Source organism: Littorina saxatilis, linkage group LG3 (genome assembly GCF_037325665.1).
Source record: "Littorina saxatilis isolate snail1 linkage group LG3, US_GU_Lsax_2.0, whole genome shotgun sequence".
NCBI lineage: Eukaryota > Metazoa > Mollusca > Gastropoda > Littorinimorpha > Littorinidae > Littorina > Littorina saxatilis.
The window spans coordinates 12,034,755-12,049,754 of record NC_090247.1 but is presented as its reverse complement, the minus strand read 5'-3'; the positions used below and the strand labels follow the sequence as shown (position 1 = coordinate 12,049,754).

At 40.1% G+C, this 15,000-nt stretch overlaps 2 protein-coding genes across 2 annotated transcripts in view; one reads left to right on the top strand and one right to left on the bottom strand.

Moving 5' to 3' along the window:
- The window catches only part of LOC138961636 (uncharacterized), a 4,453-nt gene extending 3,248 nt beyond the window's left edge, over window positions 1-1,205 (bottom strand). Inside the window, exon 1 of the mRNA XM_070333308.1 lies at window positions 787-1,205. Coding sequence (XP_070189409.1) covers window positions 787-811 — 25 coding nt within the window. The 5' untranslated portion in view covers window positions 812-1,205. The remainder of the gene's footprint in view (window positions 1-786) is intronic.
- A 4,701-nt stretch (window positions 1,206-5,906) lies between these two features.
- Window positions 5,907-15,000, top strand: part of LOC138961635 (E3 ubiquitin-protein ligase HACE1-like) — a 34,410-nt gene continuing 25,316 nt past the window's right edge. The window contains exons 1-9 of the mRNA XM_070333307.1: window positions 5,907-6,015; window positions 7,454-7,508; window positions 8,481-8,570; window positions 9,428-9,532; window positions 10,302-10,377; window positions 10,649-10,726; window positions 11,902-11,955; window positions 12,572-12,654; window positions 13,880-13,976. Coding sequence (XP_070189408.1) covers window positions 5,949-6,015; window positions 7,454-7,508; window positions 8,481-8,570; window positions 9,428-9,532; window positions 10,302-10,377; window positions 10,649-10,726; window positions 11,902-11,955; window positions 12,572-12,654; window positions 13,880-13,976 — 705 coding nt within the window. The 5' untranslated portion in view covers window positions 5,907-5,948. The remainder of the gene's footprint in view (window positions 6,016-7,453; window positions 7,509-8,480; window positions 8,571-9,427; window positions 9,533-10,301; window positions 10,378-10,648; window positions 10,727-11,901; window positions 11,956-12,571; window positions 12,655-13,879; window positions 13,977-15,000) is intronic.

Below are 15,000 nucleotides of genomic sequence, written 5' to 3'. Positions count from 1 at the left end.
ATAGTCAGCGTGCGTGAACCATTCCTAACATGATATTTCCTTATTCAGTGTCCATTCTCTCTCTCTCTCTCTCTCTCTCTCTCTCTCTCTCTCTCTCTCTCTCTCTCTCTCTCTCTCTCTCTCTCTCTCTCTCTCAGTCTCTCTCTCTCCCTCTGCTCTCTCTCTCTCTCTTTCTCTCTGTCTTTGTCTCTCTCTCTGTCTCTCTCTCTCTGTCTCTCTCTCTCTCTCTGTCTTTCTCTCTCTCTCTCTCTCTCTCTCTCTGTCTTTTTCTCTCTCTCCACCCTCTCTCTCTCTCTCTCTCTCTCTCTCTCTCTCTCTCTTTCAATCAGTCGGATGGTCAATATAACAATAATTAGACCAATTAGACAAACAAATAAGCATTCAATCAATTAATCATTCATTTTAATCAATATAGTTAATGAATCGATCGATTCCATCAAACAATCAATCAACAATAAATCAATTCACCAGTCAACTAATTAATCAGAGTCAGCATAAACGTGTACTTCTTAAACATAAACGTGTTCTTCTTAAACATAAACGTGTACTTCTTAAACATAAACGTGTACTTCTTAAACATAAACGTGTAGCCTATTTCTTAAACATAAACGTGTACTTCTTAAACATAATCGTGTAGCCTACTTCTTAAACATAAACGTGTAGGTCTACTTCTTAAACATAAACGTGTAGCCTACTTCTTAAACAAAAACGTGTACTTCTTAAACATAAACGTGTACTTCTTAAACATAAACGTGTACTTCTTAAACATAAAAGCACAATTCTTACCTTTGAATGAAAAACAGCAAAACATCTTAAGTCGTAAGTTTTGTCCCCAAAATGCGAGCCTGTTACGGTAGCCGTGTCGTGTTTCGCTTTGAACTCTCCACTGAATGAACAGGCAGATTTAGACAGCTGACTATTGCTGCGGTGACACACCACACCTGAGCTACCGGTATATCTGGATTTCGCAATGAGTGTTTACAAGGATAATATTATGAAACTGCTCACTGAAATTGCACGACGCGTGTATACGTAGTTCAGAGATACAGATCTACAGAGTGACTCTTCTGATTAAAACACATAGGGCCTATGTGCGTGTGCATACACTGATTAGTCACATTTCTGATAATTAACTGGTTGCGACGTGACATATAGGTATACAAACAAAGGTCAGTCTCACTTTTGATAACGGATAGTTCCGGCTCGTTAATTCAGAGACCTACTTACCGCTGGAATCCGGGACAGCTCAACGGAAAATCCCATTCACGGAAAATCCCATTCACAACGATGAAGTTTATTAATATACTGTAACAGGATCTTTACAGTACACTTTCACTTTGTCTACGAGTAGTCACTAAAGTAGAACAAAAAGACGACAGAGAGATCTTTTGTCTTCGCTATAAGCAGAAAACTAATAATTTAAACTTAATTTTAAACTAGTTCGACGATGATAAAGTTCACTCAGATGCACTCATTCAGTGCAACATGATGTGCTTACACTTTCACAGTGAAGCTCTCTATCTACGAGTCGTTACAAAAATAAAACAAACAGAGAACACATAAAAATATAAGAAGATAACTAATACGATGGTCATATATTTTACTCATTAGATGTAGCCTATTTATTCAGAGCAGCCGGATTTGTGTACACTTGACTTTCACATGGATCGAGGACTTTGTTTGTTCGTTACGGATATAAAACAAAATTGATATAAAAGACACGGGGAGAATCCTTTGTATTCTTTTAAAAGGAGAAAACGAACAAACTAGTTCGTCAGTAATGACGTTTTCTCATTGGATGTGCTCATTTAGTGAAACAGGATCTTCGTGCACTTTCAGCGGAAAGATCTTTGTGTACTCCTTTCTCAAATAAAACATACAGAGGACACAGAGAAAAATCTTAATTGCTTACGTTAAAACCAGAAAACTAACAAACTGGTTTGACAACGATGAAATGGACGCACCCATGTAGACTTTGACAGAAAAGATCTTCGTCTACTCCTTACTAAAACAAAACAAACAGAAGACACAGAGAGAAAAACAGAAAACAGAAAACAGAAAACTGAACAAAGTTGGTCCGACAGTAATAAAGTTCACTCAATTGGCTGTACTCATTCAGTATAACAGGATCTGTGTACACTCTCACAAAGAAAATCGTGTGTCCAGTTGTTTTGCATTAAAAAAAAACTTTAAAAAACTAGTCACAGGGAAAATCCTTTACGTTTCAAACAAAAACAGTGGGAACAAAATTTAAAACGTAAAAAGAGAACGAACTCGGCTAAACTCAGTGTTTCCTGTTCCATTTTCACAATGCGACTCATGACCCCTGTCTTCAAACCACGATAACATAGGAACACAAAAATACGGAGGCCGAAAATAGAAGTTTACTACTGACTGCTAGAATGTTCTGCGTAAGACATTAAATACACTGACCTTTTTTGTTTAAAGATACCCTTCTCCTTGAATAAATCATAGTGTAAACCGACACAAGCGGTCCCCATGCTTTTGACATACGATACGGAATGCCTTCCAGTGACTTGCACAACTGAATACCTGAAATCAACAGCCATGGCTGCCTGGTCGTACTTTTCTAAGCAGAATGGGCTTTTCTTGTCGAGTTACACACAGATTGACAGCGGTGTCAGTTAAACAATTCTGATCAATTCTTCTTCTTCTTCTGCGTTCCCGTCGCCATGCTATACTGTCAACGTTGGTGACTTAACACATATTAATTTTACACAACATCCATCCACATTGCTCACATTCTAAGACTTAGCCCTGGTAGTAACAGTTCCAACATTTTTGAACTGATATATATATACACATGTGTATCCACACATCAACAAACTCCCCTGCCTGGGGTTCAAAATTCCACAAGCAACAAACTTGCTGCTGCACATTCACGTCTTTAATAAGACAAAGATTGCAGTTCGTAGCTAGTAGCTTCCCTTGCTTCTCTGTCTTTGTCATTTATTGGTTTGTGCAGTGCAGTTGTTTTGTCAGTTATTCTCCTCTGTATCTGTTCTATCGTCTTTCTTCTTCTTTTGTGTGTGTTTATTTTTGTGTTTTTGTGCCTGAAGAAGACCCTTAGGTCGAAACGTCGCTGTTATTCGTTCCGTGTTCGTCATTTTAACGTGAGTACATTGCTTTTTGGTCTCTTTAAAAATATAAACATTATTATCAAAATCAAATTTCCGAAATCGATTTAAAAACAATTTCATCTTATTCCTTGTCGGTTCCTGATTCCAAAAACATATAGATATGATATGTTTGGACAAACACGCTCAGAAAGTTCTAACGAAGAGAGGTACAGAAAAGCGTGCTATGCAGCACAGCGAAACCACTACCGCGATGAACAGGCTAGTCAGTTTCGAATTCACTCCGTTTTGCACAAGCGGCGGACTACGGTCATTGTGAAAAATTGCAGTGCGTTCAGTTTCATTCTGTGAGTTCCACAGCTTGACTAAATGTAGTAATTTCGCCTTACGCGACTTGTTTACATTTAGTGTGTGTGCGTGTAGAGCGATTCCGAGAAAACTAATGGACCGATTTTCATGAAACTTTACATACACATTCTTTCAGATGATTTACCCAGACCATTCTTCCTTTTTCGATAAATGTCTTTAATGACGTCATATCCGGCTTTTTTTGTAAGTTGAGGCGGTATACGCACTGTCACGCCCTCGTCATAGTTTTTCAGTCAAATTGATTAAAATCAGTGTTCTGGTCAAGCAATCTTCGACGAAGCCCGGACTATAAGATTGCCTTTCAGGTTGCAAGCTTAGAAATTAATTAAAAAGATTGGTCATTAAAACTTGAATCTCAAACTGTTATAATTATGTCCGTCTGTTTGTTATGTCTTAATGTTGTATATATATCTCTTGCCGTATACTTGCCATTTACATATTTATTATACATGTTGAAGGATGAATGATGATGATACATTGTAGACGGATGCATGTTATTGATTAAAAGCCCCACAATGATGTGCTTGGCAAATACAAGAAGAAATAAAAAGAAAAATAATCTCAAACTCGAACTCGAAAACTTTATTACGGAAGGGTAATTGCATAAGGTCTATATGCCTAATATGGTCCTTTCTTACAGCTATAGTCCCTACTACAACTGATAAAGAGGGATGTCAGGGCGGAACATGTGTCTTCAGTTTCAACCGAAAACGTTGTCACGGACGCAAACGTGACAACTGGTGACTGAAAGACATGTGGAATACACTGTGTTACACCGATTGCATAGCGTACAACTTCTAAAAATAGTCTATCTTGTACAGTTGTTTTTGGAGTGACCACGCGGCATGAAGAACTTGAATTTGCTAGTCCAGTTCTGCAAGTCGTCGGTGAAATCGTGGGACCTCGTAAGTGCTTCTTGGCGCCAAGTCACTTACGAGATCCCACGTGATTTCACCGACGAAGCATTATTAGGATGTCACTGTCACTGAGTCACCGTAGTGTGCACTGTGTGTCACCTGATTACATTGCTAGACTGAAAATGTTTGAAACTCGGACATTGTAATGTTAATTTCTCTTAGCACTGATATAGCCCCGTGTCAGGTTCACTGTCACATCAAATAGTGTCAATAGTATCTGTCACGATTTCATCTTTCGCCTGTGTACATATTTCTCCCTCGACATATACTCAAGACTGAAATGTTGTTTCCTGGTAAAATTAAGAAGTGAAATTATTTATGGACGAAAAGCATGTCAGTTTCTTGCATGTGAAGAAAATTGGTGGTAAAATTTAATAGATTTCACCCCCCAAATCGAATTCTTCGAAAACGTGTACTGAGTGGTTACGTCCCTTGAGTAAGAAGAAAAACATTATTTTTAGGATGAATCAAATTTCTAAGTTAAATAAAACAAATTGGATGGACAAATTTGGCCCCATGAATGTAAGGTACACAAGGTCGCTCATCAATACTATCGAAGGGTGTTTTTTTGCTTTGTTCAGTGTAGAGTTTATACTAGATCAACGCGGCCGAGACTGAAGCGAAATATCAACACGGCGAAAGATGAAAACGTCACACCGGCGTGTGACGTCACTGATTTCACACGGGGCTATCACTCAGTTCTGGTGCCCGAATCAGTACCGGGCGGTACTATAGACATGTTGATCCAGCTTTTCTGGGTTTTTGTTTGTTTGGATGCAATGTACCATGTTGCAACACAGCAAACCCTGCATGGGCTGGTAGGACTAGGAACTAAGTCGGCAGTGTAGAAACATGACTTTTGTTCGCAGTCTCAACTTCAATACTTTCGGGTGGCTGGGCGGGTGGGGGATGAAGAACTCGTGAACGGCCGGATGTGTGCTGGTTCACTTTTTACCGTTTCGAAGTCAAAACTGACATGAATCTTTTCAGAGCTCAAAGGACTCTCATTTCAGTTCCGGCAGTACCAGCGAACGACAAGAAGAGTTCCGGCAGTACATGATTGTATATGAAATTGTTTTCAGATTTTTGCGCAAGTTCAAAACCGATTTCATTCCCTCCAAAATCATATGAATGACACACGTATTATTCCCCAAAAAATTATATGAATGGAACACTTGCACATCGTTCTTTTTCTTTCCAGTATATGTGCAAACACTGAGGATATGCTTCTTTCCAGTCTCAGCCTGTCAACTGAGTCAGTTGACCCTCAGAGACGTACGAATTTACGTCCGCTCTGCTCCTATACTTTAGCTTCGCGGTCAGGCCTAACGATCAATCACGATCATTGATTATTTTTTAGGTAGCATTTGCCAATATAGAGGGAGGGGCACTTTTCGGACGATTGTCACAGGTATTATCGTTTATTAATAGCAACAGGTGGTTGTCTATTTTTAGTCCATTGCTAAAGTCTATTTTTACCTGAAACCCGGAAGTCCGTCACAATAGCGTCCCTTGATAACATGGCTGCCTTACTTGACAGGAAAGGGAAGCCGCAGACCGTAGAATGATGGCTTTCCTGCAAAAACTCGCTGCATCTTTAAGAAGAGGAAGAGCAGCAGAGCTTCCTAAAGGTCAGATGATCTATGTTCAATTCATTTAAGTTTGGTTGATGCTGTGCAGTAGTCAGAAATGGTCGACAAGAGGAATGCGGATATCGATTTTTGCACAGTTGTGGCTCTAACCGTTACTTTCAGTTTAGCAGTCGGAATGCCGTAACTGTATGTCCGCTGACTATCTTCGCAAATCATTCTAGCATGGCAGAGCTCTGTCAGATTCTATCTTCTGTTTGCAAGAATAAATCCGAAACAGGTATACTGCGAACTTTGTAAAGTCAGGAATACAAAATCAGGAGGGTTTAATTTATGGAATGTTTGTTTACGGTTTAATTTTTGAATGACATTGACAATGCAGAACATGTTTTGTGTGTGCATTACCATACACTATATGTAACGGTTCCTTTATTAACCTTTCTTGTTTGTCCTCTTTATTATTTTTGCAAGTATCTTATTTACCTTGATGAATTTTAAAGACAAGAATTGCTTTTTCTGGTTATAGTTGTACTCTACAAATTATGTGCATTAAAATGTAGCATCGTACATACTGCCATGTCCATATTGCGTGTAAAATACTGTATTACCATAGTTTGTATTTTGTGTACTTGATTCTTGATGTGTCACCAGAAAGGCAAAGGCACATACCTCAGCTGTTTAGGCAAAAGAAATATAATTGTCTGCAGGTGTGAATATAGCTAAAACAAACAAGTCGCGTAAAGCGATTTAAAAAAAATTGTCAATCTGTAGGCATCAAACTAAAAGATCAACTCTAAAAACCAGTCATCGGTGAGACTACATTCAGATAGTTTCGGCTTATCATACCCGAAGACTTAGATGTGTCACGCTCATCTCCGCGAAGCTTGCAAAAATGCAAACATTATACTCAACCTATTTTGTTTGATTCTGAGCACGTTTTTAAAGTAAACATAGCATATCTATATACTTTTGAACTCAGGAGAAGATGAGGAATACAATGAAATGATTTGTTAATCTGTAAATGAACACTTTTTAAATGATAACTTAATGAGCAAACTAATAAACTAATTTTTAAGCTTCCAAGCTGAAATGCAATACCAAAGTCTGGACTGAATCAAAAATTGCTTGACCAAAATTTCAATTAATTTGATTAAAAAATGGGGGCGTGATAGTTCCACCTCAACTGTATCAATAAAAGCCGGATATGACGTCATCAAAGACATTTATACAAAAAAATAAGAATAAAAACGTCTGGGGATATCATACCCAGGAACTCTCATGTCACGTTTCATGAAAATCGGTCCGGTAGTTTTCTCTGAATCACTCCACACATACACCATGACCCTCGTCTGGATGCAACAGTTGACTCTTTTTTGTGAGTGCTATTCTTTATGACAATGGTAAATATGTGCATGTGGTTATCAATTTCTTTCAATAATGGTCCATTGATTGATTTTGACTGTCCACATGCTGTTTTCAGATGACAAGGATGCCTTTTACATTCTGATGCCAATGGTGATTGGAAACCAGCACAGGTATGGGTCTTCAAGTGTGGAGTGTGTATGAACATTTTCAGAGAAAGAAAATCAGATCCAGAGAAATAAGATTTATGCATACTGTGCATCTATAATTATATGTATCTGAGTCTGTCTTGGTGGTGTTCACGTGTGTGAGAGAGAGAGAGAAGGGGAGTAAGAGAGAGAGAGAGAAGGGGAGTAAGAGAGAGAGAGAGAGTATAGTTGGGTTATAGTTCGATACGTAGATGCCCATATTTAAACGTTCTTAGATGTGCACAATTACATCTGTAAAATAATATGATTGGTTGTTAAAGACCCTTGAATGATACTGATAGGCGCAATGGCCTAGCGGATAAGACGCCAGCCTTCCAAGCGCCACCTGGTGGGTTAAGGATCGAAGATTTTTTTCCAATCTCCCAGGTCAACTTATGTGCAGACCTGCTAGTGCCTTATCCCCATTGTAATCGCAAGCACAAGACTAAGTCTGCATGGACAAGATCCTGTAATCCATGTCAGAATTTGGTGAGTTAAAGAAACACGAAAATACCAAGCATGCATCCCCTGCCTAAAACGGGGGAGGGGGGGGGGGGGACGGTCGGTCGGTCGTACACGTTAAAATCGTGGGAGTTTCAGACCATGAACAAAGAAGAAGAAAGGACCATTGAACAATGGGTTTGTATCTCACTTACAATTGTCCAAATATTAATGTGTCAAGAGTCAGTGTTTTCCATTTGTAGAACATAAAAAAAGCTTTGTCTAAAACGTGGTTATAAAGTGAACAAATTGAGCTTCTCTTATTTGAATGAAGTGGGGACACAGAAGAAGAAGAAGAAGATATGAATGAAGGATTTGGTTAAGACAGAAATTTAATCAAACTGTAATGTCATGACATATGAATACGAATCAATTGGATATTTGGATCCATGTACCCAAACATATGCTTACGAAAATATGTTAGCAGATTCTGGATGATTTGATATGTTGATTCAGATCGGTGTCCGACTTGCTGTCAAGTTCCAAGTTCCAAGTGTCCTTCCAGTGTGGCCGAGCTCAGAGAAGTCTGCTTCACATTGCAGCAACGTATGTGCCACATTTTCCACTGTTTGTCCAGAGAATCCACTGTTTCACTTTCATTCATGTTTAACTTAACTTAATAAAAAAAAATAATAATAAAAAAAAATGTTTGGAAAAAAAAGAATTTTAGGTAGTTTCTGTGGCATGATTATTTCTGTGGAATGTTTATTTAAGAAAACTGTTCCTTGAACTACGAGTGAACTGTACTGCAGCCCATTTTAGTTCACGAGAATGCAGTCAGATGTTCACTGTTTTCACTTTTGTCTTAATACTAACGCTCATTTAAAACAAAAAAGGTTCTTAACTGAAAGTAACACATGATACAATGCATGTATAATTTATTGCAGGTTGTTGAGAGTGGGGTAGGGGAAGTGATGTCGATTGATTAGTTATATAGACATGTCTGCATGCCGTGGGCGGGTATGTAGCTCAGTCGGTAGCGCGCTGGATTTGTATCCAGTTGGCCGCTGTCAGCGTGAGTTCGTCCCCACGTTCGGCGAGAGATTTATTTCTCAGAGTCAACTTTGTGTGCAGACTCTCCTCAGTGTCCGAACACCCACGTGTGTAGACGCAAGCACAAGAATAAGTGCGCACGAAAAAGATCCTGTAATCCATGTCAGAGTTCGGTGGGTTATAAAAACATGAAAATACCCAGCATGCTTCCTCCGAAAACGGCGTATGGCTGCCTAAATGGCGGGGTAAAAAGCGGTCATACACGTAAAATTCCACTCGTGCAAAAAAAAACATGAGTGTACGTGGGAGTTTCAGCCCACGAACGCAGAAGAAGAAGAAGAAGAAGTGTGCATGCCAATGAAAGCTGTTCCCTGCTGAACTTAAATGTGCTTGGTTTTGGTTTTTTCCAGTTGCGGTAACTATGAGTGCCTGTGTTTGCTGCTAAAGAAAGGATCAGAAATCAACCAGCAGGACAAGTCTGGGTGTACGCCATTGCATTTGTCAGCTAAAAACGGGTAAGGCCAAAAGAAAAATATGTCTGTTTCTGGTAACATCGCCCAAAAAAATAGGGTCGGTCGATCGGTTTTTTTTTTTAACTTTTTTTTTTAAACCTTTTTCTTTCGTTTTGTTAACGTCTTTTTACGTTTTGTTTTTTTCCCGGTGTCATTGGTCGCCATGTTTTTTTCGCGGTTTTTTGAAACGTGCAAAATCAAACTGTACAAAATGCATATAATCTATGTCTTTGATCAGGGTTTTCATCTCTGCATTGGCGAGAAAAGCCTTCCTGTCATACAGTACGCATGATCGGTCGTTCGTACATCTAGGTAATAGTTGTGTCACACAAACTCGGGGAACGCCCAGCGTACGGTGGAAATAGGAGGCCGACGCCACTATGTTTGACGACAGCTCTTCCACATCGCATGAATGCACACAATCGTTGTCGCCAATCATGACAATCATGACAACAAGAGGTTCTGGCTTCACCCGGCGCACTTTCCGAACAAAGGCGGGGCTTGTCAAATCCTTGACTCGTGCCCCACCCACGCCGTGAAAATGCACCGAGGCTCGCTCAACGTTGAAGCTCTCGCAGACACGACGGTTGCTCCAAAACAAAATCGTCTGCTCCCGAGACAGAGAAATAGTATACATCATGTACGGTCATAATCTGTTGCATAAATTCCCTATATATACGATTTCACTTTCTATTTAGAACGCAGGACTTCTTGTGTTTATGTTAGGATATTACGTGTAGATGAAGAAAACCTTTTTTGATGTCTTTTTCAGGCAGAGAAAATGTTTGAACAAACTCCTAGAGTATGAGTGTGACATCAACATCAGGAACAATGAAGGACTCACTGCAGTAAGTGCACTGTGTGTGTGTAGCAATGACAGGGCCGAAGTGTATGGGGGGTTTGTCTTTCTGTCTGGCTGGCTGCACATATATATATCTCTCACTCTTTGTTTGTGTGTCTGTCTGTATGTTCAAACACAAGATTTTTGCATTTTTTTCAAGTTTGACTTTTTGGTTTTCTGGGTCTAAATGATTAGGTTGTGTGTTTCAAGTCAGCCTCTCTCCCTTTTTAATTTGAAAGCATAGTTAAATAATTAACATGTTAGATATTATTTGACAGGTGCACTGGTTGGCAGTCAACGGCCGCACAGAACTGTTGGAAGACATGCTGTCTCGCATCAAGGATGTGGACATCGAGGTCAGTGTTCAATTTCTGAAAATGATACGGTCAAACCTGTCCATAATGACCCCCCCAGGGAGCAACCGTTAGTGGTCGCAATAGACAGGTGGTAGTTACATGGGTGTTACTCTTCCGGCTTTTGCCGGATTTCCTGTTTTTGAAAAAATCTGAAGCCGGAAATTCCGGTTTTCCGGGTTTTCAAAAAAAAAATAAAATAAAAAGCTTCGTTTCGCTAAGTTGAAATAACGAGCAGCGGTTCCGATCCGACTTTTGACACCGGTTCGCGTGCTTTCTCGGTTCACTCCCTTGGATTTGCCGCCATCTTGCTTATTATGATTTGGTTTCGTCAGTGTCCAGAAACTTTCTTTCAAACTTGAGCATTTTGGACCCCTGCCTTTCAGGTTTTTTGATTTTTCCCAGTAACACCCATGTAGCTATAGAAAGGTGAATTATACAGAGAGAAAAAAGTCTGGCATTCTTGGGGTTGGTTGTTGGGGGCAGGTGGTTGCTTTCAAGACGTGGTCGCCAGGGCAGGTTTGACTCTTAATGTTGCACTACTTTGAAGTGTAAAGATGCCTTGATCTTTCCCATGTAGACAATCATGTCCATCAACATAGATTCGTCCAGATTTTTATTTGGAAAAAGACAATCCTTTCACTTGTGCATAAAGTGGAACCCCCCTTTTATGACCCACCAATATAAGACTTCTGTGCTTTTAAGACATGGCTTTTTTTCTGTTTGTAACCTTTGTAAACTTAAGACTCCCTCCTTTTTCAGGTCTTAAAATGGGGGTGGGTGGGTGGGGGGGGGGGTATTCCACTGTACACCAGACATCAACCACCTTCAGTCTGTGCTGAGTTGACATTTTATGAGGAAATAATTTTGTGAAATGACCTCCTGGTCTTTTGACTCTCCAAACTGTAACTGCGGGGGTACAAGCCCAACCCCCCCCCCCCCCCCCCCCCCCCCCCGTACATTAAAGTTTGGGGTCCTGGGAGTCCAGGTGGACCGTCTATGGCGAGCCCTGAAAGCCACCTGCAATTTAAGAAGACTTTGAGTTTGCCCCAAGAATGTCCTTTCATCACAAGCACCACAGTAGCGGGTTTGTGTTTCTGTGTTACGTACTGTTGATGGTGCGTTGAAATCATGAGTTGCACAGATAACCGGATTAACGTTTGTTTTGCTGTGTGCAGGATGCACAGGGCCAGACACCGCTCCATGTCGCCTGTCAGAACGGACACTTGCAGGTGAGGCAAATCAATAGGTTCATCTTACCTTTGACAATGACAATTCTGTATTTTTCGATGGTAACAAGAATAAGCATAGATATGCTTATTTGCATCTTGCCCTCGCCCTAAAGAGGGACTAATCTACTTTTACTAGATTTTAGTCAAGCAGTATGTAAGAAATGTTAAGTCCTTTGTACTGGAAACTTGCATTCTCCCAGTAAGGTAATACATTGTACTACGTTGCAAGCCCCTAGAGCAAATTTTTCATTAGTGCTTTTGTGAATAAGAAACAATTGACAAGTGGCTCTATCCCCTCTCCCCCCTTTCCCCGTCGCGATATAACCTTCGTGGTTGAAAACGACATTAAGAACCAAATAAAGAAAGAAAGAATCTACTTTTACTACTACAACTACTAAAAACTACATGAATGCATAATTAATGGCAGAACATATAAGTTTATGTACAAGAAGTGTATAGAAACATTGTAATTCATAAGCTATGTACAGAACATCTGACCAAAGAGAATATGGGAACTTGTAATATGGCTGTTTGTAAAAGGTAAAGTACTGTAAACCATTCTGTTTGAATTCATTATGATAGTGTTATTACTGTGTTGATTCATGTCTGGTTTCAGACGTTGCTGTGTTTGGTGAACAACGGAGCCAACGTGAACAAGGCCAACAAGAGTGCCTGGACACCGCTTCACTTTGCCTGCAAGTCAGTGATTGTTCTTGTGTTTCTTTTAGACAATAGTCATACTGTAACCAAGTACCCGAAGCACAAGAATTACCTTCGGAGGCAAAGCCAGTCAAACAGGATTGAGATTTTAGAGCTAATTTCTTAGCCCTACAAAAACTGCTATGGGTACACAAAGGTTCCCTAGAGCATACAAGGAGACAGCAGCAGCCACACCCTAGGCCCCCCCCAAAAAAATAGTCTGTTTACGGTATCCCGGCTGACCCTAATAATTTTTCGCACGACCCTAGACTTTTATTTTTGCATTTGGGGGGGGGGAAAAAAAGAAAAAAAAATAACGTAAAAATATGGTTTTTGGGAGGAAAAAAAAAAAATTCCCGACCTACCGACCCTATTTTTTTGGCCTATGTTACCGTAAACAGACCTATTTTTTTTTGGGCCCTATCACAAACACAACTTGACTGGTGTCTAGCTGGCGACGTAGAAGTAACGTCGAGCTACTATAAATAGCTCGTGCTCTTTGCCGGCAGACAGCTCTGCAGAGTCTGCTGTGAAGGGTGACCTACTTCAGTTCTGTCAATCTTGGGTGATAATTCTTTTTGTGAATAAAAAGCTTTACATTAGAGAGAGAACTATTGTTAGCTACAGTAAGAAATTCAAAAGGAATATCTGCCCCCCTTTGAGAAATGAAAGCGATGTGTGCATTTTGGGGCTTTCGGAGGGACGATTGCGAGGTTGACTCCATTCTTGTCATGTTTCGTAAGCGCGGTACATACAATCTTGCACACGTTTGCTTTAGTAGTGGCAAAGAAGAAAAGCATGAGACATCTTCTTCTTCTGCGATCGTGGGCTGAAACTCCCACATACATTCGTGTTTATGCACGAGTGGATTTTTATGTGTATGACCGTTTTTACCCGGCCATTTAGGCAGCCATACGCCGCTTTCGGAGGAAGCATGCTGGGTATTTTTGTGTTTCTATAACCCACCGAACTCTCACCTAGATTACAGGATCTTTTCCGTGCGCACTTGGGCTTGTGCTTACGTGTACACACCCAGTCGAAGGGTGATAAGGCACTAGCAGGTCTGCACATAAGTTGACCTGGGAGATCGAAAAAATCTCTACCTTAACCCACCAGGCGATGCCGGGATTCGAACCCACGACCTTCCGCTTTGGAGGCCGGCGTCTTACCACCAAGCCATTGCGCCTATTGCGCATGAGACATCAATAGTTGTGACTTGTTTCAGACATGGTCAGCACGAAGCGGTGGACATATTGCTGAAACACGGGGCGGAGTTGCGGCCTGAAGTCGCTGGGAGGACACCACTCGCTCTCTGCCTGGAGGTAAACTTCTGGATAGCTTAGGCCAAACAAAAATATATGTTGGTTTAGGGTAACCCGACCGACCCTATTTTTTCCTGCCGACCCCAAAACTTTTTTTTTATTTCTCAACAAAAATCAAACAAAAACAACCTCTGGCACATTTTGCGAACCACATTTTGGGAAGCACAATACTGTATGGCAGCTGGCTTTCCCAAGAGAGAAAGCAACCTAAATTTCAATGAGGGTCACCTCACAGGACTATATACATTCTTATCTTATCTTATATGTTCATTTTGTTACATTTAGTCAAGTTTTGACTAAATGTTTTAACATAGAGGGGGAATCGAGACGAGGGTCGTGGTGTATGTGTGTGTGTCTGTCTGTCTGTCTGTCTGTCTGTCTGTCTGTCTGTGCGTGTGTGTATGTAGAGCGATTCAGACTAAACTACTGGACCGATCGTTATGAAATTTTACATGAGAGTTCCTGGGAATGATATCCCCGGACGTTTTTTTCTTTTTTTCGATAAATGTCTTTCATGACGTCATATCCGGCTTTTTGTAAAAGTTGAGGCGGCACTGTCACACCCTCATTTTTCAATCAAATTGATTGAAATTTTGGCCAAGCAATCTTCGACGAAGGCCGGACTTCGGTATTGCATTTCAGCTTGGTGGCTTAAAAATTAATTAATGACTTTGGTCATTAAAAATCTGAAAATTGTAAAAACAATTATATAACGATCCAAATTTACGTTCATCTTATTCTTCATCATTTCCTGATTCCAAAAACATATAAATATGTTATATTTGGATTAAAAACAAGCTCTGAAAAATAAAAATATAAAAATTATGATCAAAATTAAATTTTCGAAATCAATTTAAAAACACTTTCATCTTATTCCTTGTCGGTTCCTGATTCCAAAAACATATAGATATGATATGTTTGGATTAAAAACACGCTCAGAAAGTTAAAACGAAGAGAGGTACAGAAAAGCGTGCTATCCTTCTCAGCGCAACTACTACCCCGCTCTTCTTGTCAATTTCACTGC